The sequence below is a fragment of the Sinocyclocheilus rhinocerous genome, unplaced genomic scaffold, assembly GCF_001515625.1.
Source record: "Sinocyclocheilus rhinocerous isolate Xijiao unplaced genomic scaffold, SAMN03320098_v1.1 scaffold714, whole genome shotgun sequence".
NCBI classification, from domain to species: Eukaryota; Metazoa; Chordata; class Actinopteri; order Cypriniformes; family Cyprinidae; genus Sinocyclocheilus; species Sinocyclocheilus rhinocerous.
This window is the reverse complement of record NW_015646165.1, coordinates 886641-905966: the sequence shown is the minus strand read 5'-3', so window position 1 is coordinate 905966 and position 19326 is coordinate 886641. Positions and strand designations below refer to the sequence as shown.

The window sequence follows — 19326 nt, the reverse complement described above, 5'->3', positions numbered from 1 at the left end:
TGAAAAAATATAGCCTATATGTTAACTGGTATGATATTAAAGCTTTGTTGACGCTGAATCTATAAATAAATAAAAGTCTAGACACAGAACTTATTTCAAGCTGAAGTGAAATTAACCGTTTCCCAAAGAATCTGGTTTCTCTCTGGTAAAATGAACCCGCAGTCTTGCGCCTCAGTTGAGTGATTGTTGAACAGAGGCTAGCTTGCACTCACTGGATCATTATCCATGCTGATAAATGCTGACAGAGAAATCTGTATTAACTGCAGTTGATCTCACAGCAGAGAAATATGCGTGGAGAGAAGCAGCGCCCTCTGCTGGTTGCTGTGGGGTATTGCGGTGACCAGCCGTAGTTACAGCGATATTCAATCCTACTAAACCATTATTAAATAGAACAAACCACATCGATTGAGACAAGTGTTTCATAGTCGGTTTGTTTTGAATCTTTAATGCATTTATTGCGTCTTATTATTAATGTTTATTAAAATACATTAAAAAGCCACCCATACAGAAAAATACTCAAAGACACCTCTTATGTTATGGCATGTTTCAATTTGTTGTATTATTTGCAATTATTTAAAGTAAAAAGTCTAGATGTAACCATCCAGAGATTATACTGTAATAAAGGGGAAAAAACATAAAATTGCCATTCATACAGACAATTACTTGAATACACCTCTTCTGTGATGGGCATGATTTAATTTTCTGTATAATATTTAAATGTCTAGATGGTGTAAGCATCCAGAAATTATATAAATAAAAAAATAACAATAAAAAGCTTTTTTGTATTAAAAATACATTAAAATGTATATACATACATATATATATATATATATATATATATACAGTGGTGTAGTGGTGCCTGGAGAAGTGGGTATCATTTATGCCCCATGACGTGTTATAAACAGTGACGTGTAAAACTAGTCTTGTATATTTAGTTATATTTAGTTCACCCCAAAATGGGCCAGTAGTATTTGCACATTGTCACTTAACTTCTGCTGCTTGTCTTCACGGAGTACGGATCACCACTACACCACTGTGGGTATATATATATATATATATATATATATATATATTATAGACTATATTGTAATAAAGAAAATACATTATGTATTGTTTCATGTTTCAATTTTTTATAGGCTATTATTTGTAATTATTTAAAATAAAAAAATATGTCTAGATGATGTAACCATCCAGAGATATCTATATATATTTACATAATATATATTATTTATTGATTTACTTGTTTGATTGTTGATATTTTGTTAGCCACATCCATGTGGTGAAACAAACATGCATCCGTTTTGTTGTTATTTGACAAAATAAATACATGCATACATACATAAAATATATCACAAAGACATAGACTTTTTACTTTTAGACATGTTGGAGCCAATAAATCAACACTATTTATAGAAAATGGTAAACTTTTTTTTTTTCTCTTCAAAAATTTGTAAAACCAAAATTATAACAAATGGGACATTTATGCATTTTTAACTAGATATCCTTTCCATCTTTTCTGAAATCTGTATTTTGCATGCACCCTTCTACACTAGGGCTGTCAAAATGGCTGAAAAAACTAAATTCGAATTTTGTACTTAAATATGATCAAAATTCGAATTATATTCGAATTTAAAATGCATAATTTCAGTTAGGGTGAAGAAAAGCTTTTGGCTTCTCTCCTGAGGCCACAAGAGGGCGCATCATTCAAAGCATAAGCTAACATGACTATCTGCGAAAAAAAGTGCATAATGTTTAAAATAATGTTTAAAAACAAATTAGAATGAATTAAGTTGCTTAAACAACTATAAACAAAACAGCATCATGTGTGTATGCATAGTTTAATACAAAGGGCGGAAAGCCAATCACACAGAGTACATTTTTCATTTAAAAACATGAGATGCAGTGGGATGGGGAAAACCCCGCCATAAAGTCTCGACATGTGTTTTTTTCAAAGTTAAACTTGCATTAATTTTACATGGCTTTCTAAACATGCGGCTCTTTTGTGCGAGACGCGAGTGCAACAGTAATAGATGTCCGTCTAGAAAATGCGTGAAATATGCGTTCTGTGTGAACGGCTTGGTTTCGGTTTTTATGTAAAGATCTTCTCCGCATTGATGTTCTCTTTTTCCGCTATATTTTTAATATTTTCAACTGGATAGGCTAACAAAAACATTATAATGCAACGACACTTACATCGTCATCGCATCTTGTGCGCCGCTGATAAGGCTGCCTCCTTAACGCACACCTACAATTCGAATGCAACGTTTTTGCATTCGAATGTGGATTTTTATTTTAAATTCGACGAATATTCGAAATTCGAAAAAAAAAAATTTGACAGCCCTATTCTACACGTTTATCGTGGACAACCAGAGTACAGCAGCGGCTCGAAAGTGCGGCTGCCGATGGCGTGTCGATGATGCCCCTGTTCGTGGTGCTGAAATGAAATCCCCCCCGCGCTCTTCCTCCCTCCCTCCTTCCCCCTCTGTCCCTCCCTCTCTCTCTCCTTGCTCCTCTCTCACACGCACAAGATCCTCTGTCATGGCGTCTTCCAACAATGTTACTCCCACCAACTGTAGCTGGTGGCCCATATCAGCTAGGGACGAAGATGGCAAAATCACAGACGGAGAGGAGAGTCACGAGCCCACGATAGAACACAAGCCATTCTCCAAAGACAGGCTCGTTCTGTATCACTGGACTCAGTCCTTCAGCTCTCAAAAGGTAAGAAAAACACAGCATGAAAATGGTGGGTGAATCTATAGCTACTATGCAGTGGGACAAATAATGTCAGTCACATAATATAGCGCTTTCTCTGGATGGATGCGTGTTTAATTGGCCTTACCTGTCTGTTCTGTTGCGTCCTTTATGAAGACATTACGAACCCTCAGCAGAAGATGGAACATTTTGAATTGACTAACGTTAGCTTCAAGTCCACTGCAGCCAAACATCATCGATCACTTTTATGCATAGTGTCTATGAGATGGATTTGGGAGCAAATAAATAGCAGTTTATAACGGGTATAAGGCTATCATTGCAGAGTTGTGTGTTGCTTTGCTCTGGAGGATGATGGCACTCTAAATTATTCATTAAAATAAGGTAGCTTTGTGAAAAACAAACGGTGATTTCGTATTCTGCTGTCAATTGCTTCGTGCACATTTCAGCCAGTGTCACTCCACGAAAAAAATGCCTTTTGTGTACCTCATGAATGTGTAAATAATGACTTTAACAATTAAAACTGACACCAACTTTTACTATGTGTTATTATATCAGATAATCAGATATATTTCAGTGTTAATGTAAGTTTTGAATGGCCATATATATACAGTGCCTTGAAAAGGTTTTTGCCCCCTTCCTGTTTTTTTTATTTTTTGCATATTTGTCACACTTAAAAGATTCAGATCATCAAACCAATTTTAATATTACGCAAAGATAATGCAAGTAAATACAAAATGCAGTTTATATATAAGCATATGTGTGTGTGTGTGTGTGTGTTTAAATTCCTTGTAGTGTCATGACCTTGAGCACAAGGCTAGTAATGGCTAAATATGACGGTCAACCATCGCAATATTCCAGCGTATAGTAAAATTATAAAATATAGCGTGAGATGGCACAATGCAGTTTGTTAAAACTTCAAGACATTCAATGTCTGATAAAATGTTCTAATATGAAACTTATTGTAAAAATCATTGATTCATAATGGAAAAGGCCTCATTATTTGGTGGAATGACCTACCAGGTGTCGGGCTCATGTTTGTTGTGCGAGAGATGTTTCTCTCCACAGTCAGTCTGCTGCTGGTGTTTACATGATTTGAATGAATGTCACGTGTTACCTAAGCTAAACCTGACTCCTCACAACAATATTAAATTGACCAAAACATTGGTGAGGCTCAGATAGCAAAGTGATTCATTTTGCTGATTACAGTAGTTACAGACTTGCATGGAAAGCCGAGCAAAAAATCAATGACCTGCCAAAATCCATCTCCTATTTACTAACCAGCAGACTGAGAAATACAGTTAAACATGGCAAAGCTTGACACCATTGAGTGTGTTTTCTCTCGAAGGCTCCAGAGAAATTAGATTTTGATTGTTTTTTATAGAAATATTAATTGGAGAACATTTACTAGGGATGAGCATCAAAACAACCATGTCATCTCAGAAAATAGACTTTCAATTTCACTGTCATGTGCCTTTGTTTTGGTCATGAATTGTATTTAATCAATGTATCATCTTGATGAAGCTGTAAAAAGTAAAGTGGTAGAATCCAGACATCACACAGTTGTTATAAAGTGCCTCATCAAATGTGTCTATTGACTTTGCAACACCTCGCAGGCCTCGGCACAGTCAAAGCTGAATACGGGCTGACATTCAGTAGGCTTTGCTCAAGCTGCTGGCTGATGCTCTTGTCACTCATCAGTCAGAGCGCTTTGTTTTATCGACCGATTAATCTAGATTTGTAGTATGAGGCAGGATTGTATCTTTAATGCTAAAACTGGAAGAAAACAAGAGCTGTATTCCTGTTGTACATCAAGACTTAAAGCAAGCAGATATTCTCTTTAAGTAACTATATGAAACACAATGTGCTGTTTAGCTTCATGCCAAAGTGTCAGAGCTCAGAATGTTCTTACGTTGTATTTATAGTTACTATATGTATAGTTGCTATAGTTACTGCAGTAGACCTTAGAGAGTATGTATACAAACAGGCATTTTACACCTTGCATATTGAGTACAAAATGAATGAGAGTCACATTGGTTATTACTGCTTAGAGCCAAATTATGAACAAGAAGAAAATTAGACCTACAAGCCATAAAAATGTCTAACAGCTGGCCAGCCAGACATTTAATTAAAACTAGACTGCTTTCAAAGCTCACATTAACACTGAAATGGATTTTGCTTTTATTTTGCATTTTTTAGTTGAATACTTTTTTTTGTTACAGTTTATATTATCAGCAAAGTGTATTATTCAAAATTGAAAGCTGTACTGCTAATTAAAAAATTCCCTAGTAGCCTATAATGACAGCATTTTCTTTTAAAGTCCAAAACAGTGTAATTTTATATCATTGAGATACAATTAGAGTTTTCATTAAGTTTTAGTAATTTTGCTGTTTGTTTTTGTCATTTTAGTAGCTAGTTTTTTCTAAAATGATTTATGTCTGTATAGTTTTTTTTATTATTGTTTATTTCAGTTTTAGTTATTTTAGTACATCAAGTTAAGCTAAATTAAAATGAGAAGCTGAAATAAATTGCTTTTTTATATGTTATGTTATTTGAGTTAACATTTACTATATTTCAAGTAATGAAAATGCTATTGTTATTATTATTATGGTTTTAGTTTCAGTTTTAGTTAACTATAATAACCCTTGTCTAAAATCCTAAAGCTCTCAGAGTCTCGAAGCAGTATGATGTCATGATGATGTCGTGTGTGTGTGTGTGTGTGTGTGTGTGTGTGTGTTTTGTGGCAGGTGCGTCTGGTGATCAATGAGAAAGGGTTGCTGTGTGAAGAACGGGATGTCAGTCTGCCTCTCACTGAGCACAAGGAGCCTTGGTTTATGAGGCTCAACCTAGGGGAGGAAGTGCCGGTTTTCATCCATGGAGACACGATTGTCAGTGACTACAACCAAATCATTGATTATATAGAGACCAACTTTATCGGAGGTATGGCTGGCATTAATCAAACCACTTACTCATGACTATATAAATACACATTGCTTGTTACTGTACCAGTTCTTTGGTATGCATTATGATTTTTTAAATGTGTGTATATGTATATACAGTGGGTACGGAAAGTATTCAGACCCCCTTAAATTTTTCACTCTTTGTTATATTGCAGCCATTTGCTAAAATCATTTAAGTTAATTTTTTTTTCCTCATTAATGTACACACAGCACCCCATATTGACAGAAAAACACAGAATTGTTGACATTTTTGCAGATTTATTAAAAAAGGGGGTTGTGTGTGTACAATAATGAGGAAAAAAAATTAACTTAAATGATTTTAGCAAATGGCTGCAATATAACAAAGAGTGAAAAATTTAAGGGGGTCTGAATACTTTCCGTACCCACTGTATATATATATATATATTATTTTTTTTTTTAGTTCTAAGTAAAAAAAAAATAAAGGTAACACTTTATTTTAAGGACCAGTTCTCACTATTAACTAGTTGCTTATTAGCATGCATATTATTAGAATATTAGCATTTTATTAGTACTTATAAAGCACATATTAATGCCTTTTACTGCACGACCATATTTTAGATCCCTTAATCCTACCTCATACCTAAACTTAACAACTACCTAATTATTAATAAGCAGCAAATTAAGAGTTTGTTCAGGGAAAACTCTTAATAGTGAATATGTGTTCCCTATTCTAAAGTGTTACCTAAATAAATAATTAGTGCTGAATGGCAAATATGTACCAAGAATATGACAGAAAAAACAAACAAACTACTTTAAGAACAAATCAATTTCTTCTCTAACTAAATGTATGTGAAAACTTGTGAAATATACTTTTGGAAATTCTACAATCCCAAATTGAGCAATCATTATAATGTGTCCCTTATAACTGCTTTTAAAAGCAGAGCTCTGTCAATCATGCACTCTTCTTCTTGGCCTTTCTGTATGACTGTGTTCATTAAAAAAAAAAAAAAAAACATACATCATAATTATGTTTGCTTAAACACAGTTATATATACTATAAACGTTTTGAAGTAAATAAATAATTGCAGTATTATAATCAATAAAAAATCCCAATGAGGAAATACATTATTGCCACCATGGAATTCCTGTACTTACATTTTCTCAATCTACTGTAAAACTATGTTAGATCTTTATCATCTTTCTTTTTTTATGTTTCAAGACAACAGTGCAATTATATGTTGACATATCAAGGGTTATTATTGTAAACTGAAACTATTTCAGCTAGTTGCCAAGGCAACATTTCTCATTTTAATTTAGTTTAACTTGATGTACTAAAATAACTTAAACTGAAATAAAAAGTAATAAAAACTATATGTAAATATATAAAACACAAAAACTACTAAAAATGACAAAAACAACAAAATTACTAAAACTTTAAATAGAAATAATAAAAGCTATAATAGTATCTCAATGATACTAAAATAACACTGGCAACATCATGCCATAGAGTGTTAAAGATAACTACATTTGTTTCGTCTATAGCCCTGTGTAAGCAATACAAATGCTAAATCACAATCAGTGTAGTGCACTATATTTTCTCTCACACGGCTGCATGGCTGTGTGTCATTGTGAATGTCTTCACAGTTTGAGTGTGGGGGTGTTCTCACTGAAGCTCGTCTCTGATCCATGATCACTCACTCATTTAAGTGATAAGAGCTCAGCTGAGCATGATCACTCAAGCTCAATGAAAGAGATCGAAGCAGACACTTCTGAATTATCTTTTACATTTTAGAGTGTCCAGACACAAATTTATCAGTAATATAGTAATATATTTGATGCATCAATTTGATATGAAACTCAGTTTGCATTTTGAGCACTGACTATTGTTTCAATGTAAGATTTTCAGATTTTGATTTTGAAATGTGTGTATTTTTGGAGTTATCTGTTTTTGCAAATGAACTATATATTTATATATATATATATATATATATATATAAAGGAAATTGTTTAAAAATTAAGTTTAAACTAAGTCTGTATGTTAAATGGTTTAGGGCTAAAGTAAATGAAAAATGTAATATTTAGTGTTGGAAGCTGCACTGCGAACACTAAAATAAAGCGTAATTCATTCAGATGACTCTGAATGCATAAAAACCATGTAAACGTGTAAAAATGTGCTTGACAAATTTACTGTACGATTTGCTATTTCCTTGTGTTGTGAATGGTGTTAATGAGTTTATGTCCTAAAGAACAAATTGTGAAAATGCTTGTTCACATGTGTTATGCTACTGGCCAACCCAATTTACAATCGCCATCCACAGCTTTCATTTATATTTTATTATGAGACCTGGTAGATTTTCATGATGTTTGTGCCTTGGTGGTGTGCCAGGGTAACAGAGAGATGTTTGATCCTGTATTTATCGGATGAATTGATCATGGAGAGCTGCAGGTCAGCATGCCGGAGGTGCAGAGCAGTGTAAAATGGGATACCCCTTTGTACCATCCTCTATCTACCCCACACTATAGTCGTATTTTTTTACCAGATATGACAGCTTTTTCCACTGTTGTTGACACCAAATGTTTGACTAAATCTGACTTCAGTCCATAGATTGGTCACCAAGAGACAAAGACCATAGAGAAAAATACCATAATATCTTATAAAGCTGCTGTTAGCATTTCCATTCATCTTAACCCTGTAAAGCCAGACATATGAAATAGTTTTTAAAAATGGAACAGTTTATTGAACTTTGACAAAATCTAAAAAAAAAAGTCTTTAAAAAATTGTATATGTGTTTTTCTTGAGTACTATATCTGATACATCAGGCTTTTATGGCTCATATAGTGTGATATAGTGAGTATATGGAGCTCATACTTAAGGTGGAAAGAAAGTTGCTGATATTTATATGGCCAACAATTAAGATAAAATTTCGATATAAATCAGTGAGAACAGTATAACAGACTACTTGCATAAAATGCATATAAATATCAGTTGTCACTCTATATTTCCCAATAATATGTCTTAGTAAGATATTTAAATTCCTAGTTTTATGATTAAAGCACTGTACTTTAAATTGCGGGGGGAAATCATATAATGCAATGCAATACATTGATGACTGAGAGATGAACAAATAAACATTCATCAAAAGCTTGATGTATCATATTTGATATTCACATTTTAACATAATTTTTGTATGGATAATCAAGTAAACCTAAATTGCGTCAGTCCAGTAAGTTGTTCATTTGAAAATATGACTAACAATGTAAAGGTTTTTCTTAAGTTTACTTTATAAAAATCAGTAAAGATTTCACAGAAGATGTTTTTAGATTGATACTTGAAGGCCTTTTACTTGCTAAAAAATATGAACTATCAATCAGACAATGAACGGCATTTAGTAGAAACAGGTTTTTCAGCAAAGTTTTGATCATGTTAATAATTTAGAGGCCTTAGGAATTTGCATAACACATATGTGACCCTGGACCACAAAACCAGTCACAAGGGTCCATTTTTCGAAAATAAGCTGAATAAATAAGCTTTCCATTGATGTATGGTTTGTTAGGATAGGACAATATTTGGTCGAGATACAACTATTTGAAAATCTGGAATCTGAGGGTGCAAAAAAATCTAAATATTGAGGAAATCGTCTTTAAAGTTGTCCAAATGAAGTTCTTGGCAATGCATATTACTAATCAAAAATTAAGTTTTAATATATTTACGGTAGGAAATTTACAAAATATCTTCATGGAACATCTGAGGGTGCAAAAAAATCAAAATATTGAGAAAATCGCCTTTAAAGTTGTTCAAATAAAGTTTTTAGCAATGCATATTACTAATCAAAAATTACGTTTTAATATATTTACAGTAGGAAATTTACAAAATATCATCATGGAACATGATCTTTACTTAATATCCTAATGATTTATTTTGGCATAAAAGAAAAATCTATAATTTTGACCCGTACAATGTATTTTTGGCTATTGTTACAAATATACCCCAGCGACTTAAGACTGGTTTTGTGGTCCAGGGTCACATATGATACAGTAGGCTTTACAGGGTTAATATCAGTGGCTTGTGATTTAAATGTTGCAACAAAAAACACACTTTAGTTTTGACAATTCTTGTGTTTTGGTTATTTTGGGGTTTTGTGTGAAAGGTCAATCATTGACCAATTTGAAAATAAGGAGGCAAGCAGGTTAATTATATGACCACATCAGAAAAGTCACGTCTGTATTTATGTATATTCAAAAATCTTTGTGTGTGTTCTTTTTTTTCTTTCAGACACAGTAGCCCAGCTGATTCCAGATGAAGGAACTCCCATGTATGCAAGGGTACAGCAGTACCGTGAGCTGCTGGATGGGCTGCCTATGGATGCTTATACACACGGATGCATCCTGCACCCTGAACTCACAACCGACTCCATGATCCCAAAGTACGCCACTGCTGAAATACGTAGTAAGTGATGCTACAATTCAGTGCACCATTAATTCCTATTAAAGAACATTTTTCTTTGTGAAATGCACAGAGAGCAAAGCATCTGACTCTTTGCGAAACCTGCTTAGTCTGGGAATCCTTTTATTTCTCAGAAGTGAAGTTTTGAAGAAAATTGCTGTCTCAAATGTTGACAAAATGCTCTAATGCTGGCCTATTTATACAGAGTTCATCGAAAGTGGATCTACAGTACAACGCAAATAAAGCCAAAGAGTTGATCCAGCCAATGAGTTGCAGCTAAATAAATTATGTCACTGAAACCCGGCATAGTTGCAAATAAATCTCTTTTATAGTTCATGACTTGGAGGGAGTGTTTATGATAGGTGTTGTTTATCACAGTTACTGCTTTGCTTTTATGTGTAAAGTCTTATTAAATTCCTTAATTAGTTGTCAGGAACCTTAACAAATGAGCAGAAAACAGTGCCAGTTCACAATGTGCTGCTCGACAATGTTAAGTATAAACAACTCATCATGAAGGAACTCCTACAAAACCTGGATAACTTCTCGGATTTGGGGGTTTAGAATGTAAATATGTAACCAGACAAAAGCTCTTTTACTGAACTAGACAATTCGGTCTGATTTCTCTCAGGACATTTGGCCAATGCAGCATCTGAACTGATGAAGTTGGACCATGAAGAACCCCAGCTGACAGAACCATACCTCTCCAAGCAGAAAAAGCTCATGGTAAGTCAGCATACATGATGTGTATCACAGGATGGATACTGCTGAAATATGAGATTAAACTGCAGTCATATCTTAATATGAAAATGAAATAATAGATTGTACTTGTCTTGAATACTTTTTTTTTTTTTTTTGTAGGCGAAGATCTTGGACCATGACAATGTGAACTACCTGAAAAAAATTCTTGGTGAGCTGGCAATGGTGCTAGACCAAGTAGAGGCAGAGCTGGAAAAAAGAAAACTGGAATATCAAGGTAAGTTTTCTGTTCACTTAACAGTTAAAATAAATAACATTAAAATACTAATAAAATTAACTTATTTTTGGTTATTTTATTTAAACAAAACAACAAATGAAAACATAATCATAATAAAATAAAATAATCTTATTTAATAAACTTATTTAATTTATTTTTACTAAAAAAATAATAAAAGAAAATAATATAAATATTTTATAAATATAATAACCTTATTTTATATTGTTTTAATAAAATAAGATAAAATTAAATTAAAATAATTGCATTTTAATTATTAAAATCAAATCAAATACAAAATCTTTTTTAAAACATTATCTTTGATTAAATCTTGTGAATACTGCATTATTTTTATAGATTCATTTTGCCATGTAATTCCTGTAAATCATATGAATTCACATTTGTTAGTCTGTATTTTTTTCACATTATGAATATTAGCTATGATACATTTTTTTTATATACAGTTGTAGTTTTATTAATATTTTGAATTTGTGTTTATTTTATATTTTCCTTTTTTAATTCGAATTTTAGGTAAAGTTTTAGTAATATTTTTTTTTTGTAATTTTATTAGTTTTTTAATGTCTGTACAGTTTTTATTTCCATTTAGTTATTTTAGTACATTACTAAATGAAAATGAGAAATGTTGCTTTTGCAACAGTTTTTTTTTCCTTTCCATATTTTATTTTATTTTAAGTAACAAAAGTTTTTTTTTTCTTCATGGTTTTAGTACGTCTGTTTTTGATCTTAAAGAATATCTACAAATTGTATCTCCGTTCTACACAGGTCAGAAGTGCGAATTATGGCTTTGTGGACCTACTTTTACACTAGCTGATATTTTTCTTGGAGCCACATTGCACAGGCTCAAGTTCTTGGGACTCTCAAAGAAATACTGGGAGGACGGGAGCCGGCCGAACCTGCAGTCGTTTTTTGAGCGTGTGCAGACGCGCTACGCTTTCCGCAAGGTGTTGGGGGACATCCACACGACCTTGCTCTCTGCAGTTCTACCCAATGCATTCCGAATGGTAAAAAAGAAGCCACCATCCTTCTTTGGCGCATCCTTCTTAATGGGCTCTCTCGGGGGGATGGGCTATTTTGCCTATTGGTTTTTAAAAAAGAAATACATGTAGTGAATGTGCTCTTGTAAGTGTTTTGTGTCTGTGTATCTGTGTGACGTTCGAACTTTTCGGTAACACTGTTTTACGAGAGCAGGAAAAACAAGACAATATACAGAGATTAACACTATTACTTACTTGGGTGAATAATTAAATAAATATATAATGAGAACATTCCAAGACTAGGAATTCTTCTTAACAGCGCCTTCTCTGGTAATGAAAGCCTTCATAATTTTTTTTTTTTTTTAGATTTACTGGTTTATTTTATTCATATTAGGCTTGCATACAGCATAACTATGTTGTGTTGTTATGTCCAGATTATAAACACTACACATTCTGCTAGTGCTGGGCGGTATACCGGTTCATACCGAATATGTTTATTTTTGCTGATATGAATTTTTAAAATACCGCAATACAGTCGCTTAAACAACGTTCGGAACGCGACACTGTTTGAAAGCGTCCCTTTTCACTGTTGCACTGTGGTGAGGGAACAGCTGTATGTGTTACTAAGCGTGAAAGTTCCGAAACTGAAGCTGTAGAACTAATAGAACGTGATGACACAGAAGAACTCATCCACAATATCCACATTGACCGCCACAAATATCCACCGCCCCCTGCCAGCAGCTCCCGCGTCTCACACACACGAGCGCGACTTTAGCACTAGATTTAGCAACTTTCAGACCCTTTTAGCGGCTTTTTTCCATGGAATATTCATACTGACAAACCTAGCGACTTTTTTGGATAAACCTTAGCTATGGTTCAGTTGGAAGATTTCGCCAGTGCTGTCCCGCGAACGCGAGGTCTGACTTTCCCGGAGAAGTGTCACCTCTCTCGGCGTCTGTTCTGTGCAGTGAGCGGCAGAGAAGCAGTGCATTCAGTTGGCCACCGCAGCCGATTCGTCAATAAATGAGTACAAAACAGCGTTTCCAAGCACCTGTCGCTTACAGATTGTTTGGAATTATAAATATGAGCGTAGTTCGTCTATTAATATCACATGCACTTTTTTGTTTGTTGTTTTTTTTAGTTTGTTACTCAGATGCAGGCAGTGCGCTGCATGAGACAAAACAGTAATATAGCCAAAACAACCACATAGCCGCTCTTTAGTGTTAGATGCATGTTGATTTTATCAGACGATGCCGCGATTATAAATGAGAGTGACTCCTGCTTAACATGTATTCAAAGGGGTCGTGTTTAGTCACTATTTCGTGTGGTATTTTTTGACAATATTCACTCATCATGACAGTAAAATAGGGCATTCTAAGTCAATATACTGCAGTATTGCCTCTCTCAATCAGTAGAAAATATGGTTAACACCCGGTCATGCATGAAAAAAAAATACCTTCATGTACCGTGAAACCGGTATAATTTTGAAAAATACCGTGATATACATTTTTGGTCATACCGCCCAGCACTACATTCTGCCATTTAGGACACTTGTAGGTTAGGTCAGTTATATGGTACAGCACAATGGCCAAGCCAACTTTAAAGCCCAAAATAATGTTTATTAATCAACCCTGAATTCTTAAACATTCATATTTTGTATTATCAGCAATTGAGGGGTTTCCAAACACTTTGCATTTCTAATTTTAAGAAACTCCGCATCCACATCGACATCTAGTCATTCACTTTTTAGTGCAGATCACAGCTGAAACACTGTTCATTAGCAGAATGCAACACATCGCAGTTAGCATGACAATTTTCTGGTCTGAAACTATTTGCTTCGGCATTCGGTGAGAAGAATCAGTGATTGCAAACATTTTACAGGCCTACATTTTCAGAATATTACACGTTACCAAGAATGCAAAAACCAAAAACACTGAAGAGAACAGAATGTTCCTCATAAGACTGCCAATCTGAGCATTTTCTTTCCTATTTAACTGTATTTTTTCTTTTTGTTTAATCACTAGCAAAGTCCTCAAAAGTCTACTGAGTCACATTATGAGTAAAGTTCTTGAAATAGAGGTGGTATAGAAATGTGAATGTGAAGTTCCAGTTCTGAGCGTAAAAGATAATGCGACCTTTAATATGAACGCAAACACACCTTGACATTCAATAGAAAAACTACTTGTAATAAAAATCAAATGATCATTTAAACTAGTATATCCATTTTAAGCATGCCACTGTTTAATTGAATGGGTTCATAACCAAAGAAAATGATAGGTTTTTCTTTCTTTGTAAGTTTTCCAGTAATGTTCACTTGTACATTAAACTCAACTTGACTTAGAATAAACTGTGAGAGACCATTAAATGTTTGCCATGCAGTAAACACAAGAATATACCTGAATTATATACATTGTATGAGAGATCTATACCACCTCACACACAAGCCATATACAACTGTGAAGATGCATTAATACTCTATGATTAAATTTTATGTACTGCTGTTAGTTATTTTCATTACTATAACTACAACAAATGTACAGTACAATGTCTGCGATTAATATCTCAGCACGTTGAGTCTCACATAGAAATGTACTTAATCTGGAATGTTTGTTATAAATTGCGATAAGTGGTGATCCCTACTCTGAAACGGAATGACTGGAAGTTAAATTAATACATGAGAAATACTGTATATTGATGTCTGTGGTCATTCACAATAGATTTTTTTATTTTGTAATTTTTATTTTTATATTTTTTAAAAATACATTTATTTACAGTGCTTTCTAAGATGTTTGTTCACAAGCCTTAATTTGTTCAGTTGCCATTGATTTCAATAAATGAAAATGCTTACATTAACCTCTTTGTATGGTCTGTGTGCAGCACAAGCTATAGATGATAGTCTAATTTTTTTAAATATTTTTTAAAATAAGAAATACATTGCACACTGCGCTTAACCCCAGGTTACCGTCATTCTAAACAACACTCTTGTTGCGTTCTGGTCTTGTTGCGTTTTGGTCATTTTAACCCAGAGAGGATATTCTTGTTCTCAAAAATGCTAGTTAATGTTATCGCATTGGACAAAAACTCGCTGACTTTGCTCACAAAGGGTAAAACAACTCCCAACTCCCATGTGAACATTTTTGTACTTTTTTAAAAAAGTTGTTCACATTGTTACATTAGCAGGTGTTCCTGGTAAAAAAAAAAAAAAATGCCCTGGCTACAAAATATCGCTTGTATATCTTTCATTATGTTATGTTATTACTAAATATTGAATTCAATCTTTTTATCAACTTGTTTTCTTTCAATTAGCATAGGATTTGTTTTTCTTTTTGGAACTGATTGATCGTAGGCCTCACTGATCTGACCTTATGCACCTCAATATTTTTGGAGCCAAAATTATCCACAAAAAATGCTTTTGTTTTTACTCAAAAACTGAGAAGAATAAGCTCAGATCAATGAGTCCTCTGATCAATCAGTTCTAAAAAGAAATACAAAACCTGTTCTAATTCAAACAAAAAGTCGACAAAAAAGATTAAATCCAAGATTTACATTCCTATTAAGCATAAAATCAAACATCTGTTCTTGCTTTTCTGGCTGGATGGCTGATTTGATAAAATAAATAAATAAAAGTAAAAACATTTGCAGATTTTAAAGAGTTTATTGATTCTATTAACATTGCAATCGGAAGAAAAAAATTAAACCATGTACTTTATGATTTGTTTGACCCATAAATACAATTATTACAATTATATACAATTAACTAAGACAACATTCATAAAGAAAAACAAAGCATATAAAACCAAAGTCCTCCTATTGAAATCCAGTGTCCGTCTTTCTACAACTCAGATTTCTCCCTCTAATTTGGTCCCCTCTAGTCTCAGGTCGGCATCATTCCTGCCCAAGGTGAAAAGGCTGACGATAGCAAGCAGAGCGGCCAGCATCGTCCCCGCACATCCTGCAAACATGTGTCTGGTGCCACTGCCAGCCTCCCCCGCACCGGACCCAGACACCTCCCCGTGAAGAGCCAGCAGCCCCAGACAAGCCAAGAGGTGAAGAGGCAAACGAAACCACGCCAGCACGGCGGCTCTGCGCTCCATGGGAACCACTCGGCCTTGGAGAAAACTCACCGCCGGGAAATACCATAAAGCCCGCAGGCTAGTTCGAGCAGAAGGAAGGCGAGCAGAGATTCCCTCGGCCGGGGCTGGCCGGGCACAGTGGAGAATGTCAGCATGAAGAAGGAGAAGAAAGCTAGCAGAACAGCTAGGCAGAGCAGGTGACCAGGTTGGAGTCGATACGGGGCCGACGTGGCCAGCCGGAAAAGTGTGGAACCAGCCATGCTGGCCGCCATCAGACAGGAAAACACAATTCCTAATGGCGGGCCGTGTGGGTCCAGTACAGGAGTCCAAAGAAATACAAAAATATAGAGCACGCTTTCGAAAAGAGCCTGAACGCCACCTAAAAGCATAACACGGCGGTCCGACAGCAAGCAGCGCAGCCCGTCCAGACAGCTTCGCCAAACATGGACCCATGTTGACATTTGCAACTTGGGGGCGTTTAGAGGGTTGAGAAGGGGGCCATTTTTGTCTCCACTGGCACCCTCTTGTCTATCCTCCTGACCCCATTCGGACAGCACAAACCAGGCGCAGACAGCAAGGCTGGGGATCGCCAAGAGAAACGGAGCAACCGGTCCCAAACCAAGCCATTCGGCGAACAAGTTCGCCACCAGCCCGGCACCAACCGCCAGTCCGTGATTCCAATTTGCGACTTTACCGAAGGTAACAGGAATCCATTCTTTGGGAAAGTCATGGACGTCAACGTGACCGTGCACATACCAGGCCTCAAACACAGTGGTTAGCAAAGAGGTGGACAGGCCTCCTAAAACACGTCCGAGTATGAGCATGAAATATTCTTGTGACAGCTTGGTAAAGCAGCAGACAGAATAAGCCAGGCAGAAGAGGAGACACATCTGTCTCCGTCCCAGAAACTGCGGTAGCCAGCTGGCCACTGGGGCAAATAGCACTGAAGAAGCAAGGCCACATACGTACAGAATGGCGATCTGAGACTCCAGGAAGTTGTAATGTCGGTAGAGTTTATAAAGGTAAGGTCCCTGCAGCCAGTCTGCCCAGAGGGCCAGGAGATACGCCTTCAGAAAGAGCTTCTGGAACCGACGGAATGCCGGATTGGCGACGGCTGTCTGTATGGCCTGGGACGAGGTGAGACGGCGGGCTGTGATCTCTAAAGTCACGCACAGTCCCGTCAAGACTATAAATGCAAGGTATGCTGTCACAAACATGATGGACAAAAGGTGACTGAAGAAGTCCCAAATCCTAAATCAGCATCCTCGTACAGCTCTTGGTCCAGTGAAATTCATCTGCAAGATGGGAAAAAACATAAAGTATGAGAAATGGTGTAATGAGTGCATAATAGGAACTAAAGGTTATTCAAATGTTAAGAAGAATTGTTTTCTATCAAAAATGTCTTACCAAAAGTTACATTCTTCATAATGTGGCATTCAAAAAATATTAACTGCTGGATGAGCCCAATAGAGAAATCATCATTACAGACTGACAGGTTGACTTCTGAAATAAGCCACATAATCATTATCAATACATAGAAACAGACCAATAACACACACAATATATATATATATATATATATATATATAAATTAAAAACAATAATGCCATTTTTGAAATTCAACTGGACTTGTTAACTAAGCTTTAAACATCTGTAACTCTTGGGTTACGCGCTTTAAATACACATACCTTACTCTTAACATACTCCTTAAGGGTTTGAAAAGCCTCCGCTGAGTTTGGAGGATAACATGCATTTTTTATGTCATGATTTCAGATGATTTTGCAGCATAACAGCCTTCAATATTCGCCTACCTCCCCTACAACATCCGTGTGTGTTTCCGGGTTACTCAAACGTAATGACGCAAAGCTCACGAAAGACGCCTACGCTTAGCTTATGAATATTAATTACGTATGCCGGCGTTCACATAGTACCACTCTCTGATTGGTCACTAAGCAGGCTGACAATATGAATATTAATTAGGGTATGTACCAGGACGCTCCATCAAGTTTACCAAGCAACGCTGGATTAATCGTTTATTTTTGTTCTTATAAGTTTAGTTAAAAGCGTCAGATAAAAACCTGGAACTTTTTATCATGACTTCATCTTTTATTCAGTGCCTTTTATTTATAAGTATTATATTTCGGTTGTCCCAGACTTTTTAATCTTACAAAATAAAACCAGCCATTGTAAAATAATAATAAGAATTTTCTTGTAAAATAATAATAATAATAATATTTAACCACGACATTTTGATACTAATAAAGTTTTTTCAAAATGTACTTGGTTACCAAGGAAACAGCCGTATCCGTGAAGCACATGTTTGTGTCTTGAAATTAATGTGAAATATATGATAAAATTAGTGAAGAAAACTAAAATTAAGGTAAGAGTATACAGAACATTTATATCATGCACGGTTTAAAAACGTTATTTTGACAAAACATCAAAAAAAGTGTGAAAATATTGTATATTTTGTGTGTTTAGGGCACGTATATGCTAGCAATAAAATTAGCTTAAGCAAGAATTTGAAACATGTTGGAAATGTCATCCACCATGTCCACCGTCAAACACAATAATTTGAGATAAATGACATTGTGGAGCAAATAATGACGTTTCAAAAAAAATAAAAATGTAAATGTCAGAATAGCATGTGTATACACTTTTGGACATTGTTAGTTGACACATTAAACCAGTGGAAGAGTGAAAACTGTGTTTTTAGATAAACAAAAGAGCCCAGCATTGATTACACAAACATAAATGAAACGTAAGCATGACTACATTAATATTCATAGGTTTTGTCTTTGCCATATTTTGATTTTGAACTGCGCTACCGGAGCTTCCACACGATGTCACTATAACACCGTTTACTATGTAACGCGCTGGTTTGAATAATTATATCTCTCAGATTACCTAAAGCGCATCAGTGTTGTACAGCATCACGAAATATCCTAAAAAAAATACGTCAAAGTATAATAATTAAAACGAATTAATGTAATATGCCTACACGCATGAGTTTTAACTGATTCTGCATAGTAGCCTATGTTTTGCCAGTGTCCTGAATTAAAGTGGATTAACTGAGTCTGTTTGACAACCAAAACGTGACTGACAGTTTCAGGCCAGTTACAATTATTTCTACATCACTCTGAAAAGCTCGTCTGCTGAGCAAAGGCATGACAGTCTACATGGTTTGTCTACTTAGTTTACCTTTAGAAATGCA

At 35.1% G+C, this 19326-nt stretch overlaps 2 protein-coding genes across 2 annotated transcripts; one reads left to right on the top strand and one right to left on the bottom strand.

The window, feature by feature from the left end:
- Window positions 1-2463: 2463 nt before the first annotated feature.
- gdap1l1 (ganglioside induced differentiation associated protein 1-like 1) lies at window positions 2464-12478 on the top strand. Its single transcript, XM_016510881.1, has 6 exons — window positions 2464-2718; window positions 5457-5649; window positions 9904-10077; window positions 10703-10797; window positions 10933-11047; window positions 11828-12478. Exons 1-6 carry the CDS (start codon window positions 2539-2541, stop codon window positions 12169-12171), a joined length of 1101 nt encoding a protein of 366 aa, XP_016366367.1. The 5' UTR covers window positions 2464-2538; the 3' UTR covers window positions 12172-12478.
- A 3209-nt stretch (window positions 12479-15687) lies between these two features.
- Window positions 15688-17961, bottom strand: mfsd5 (major facilitator superfamily domain containing 5). The gene is given in 4 exon segments (XM_016510827.1): window positions 15688-16178; window positions 16181-17407; window positions 17520-17615; window positions 17801-17961. Coding segments are annotated over 2 exon segments (1449 nt in total). The 5' UTR covers window positions 17330-17407; window positions 17520-17615; window positions 17801-17961; the 3' UTR covers window positions 15688-15878.
- Window positions 17962-19326: the final 1365 nt, after the last annotated feature.

What these genes read in the sequence shown, in the direction of transcription:
- gdap1l1 (XM_016510881.1), top strand. Translation starts at nt 2,539, where the DNA reads ATGGCGTCTTCCAACAATGTTACTCCCACCAACTGTAGCTGGTGGCCC. An exon ending in CCAAGCAGAAAAAGCTCATG is followed by an intron (nt 10,798 to 10,932) that starts GTAAGTCAGCAT and finishes TTTTTTTTGTAG; the next exon opens with GCGAAGATCTTGGACCATGA. An exon ending in AAGAAAACTGGAATATCAAG is followed by an intron (nt 11,048 to 11,827) that starts GTAAGTTTTCTG and finishes CGTTCTACACAG; the next exon opens with GTCAGAAGTGCGAATTATGG.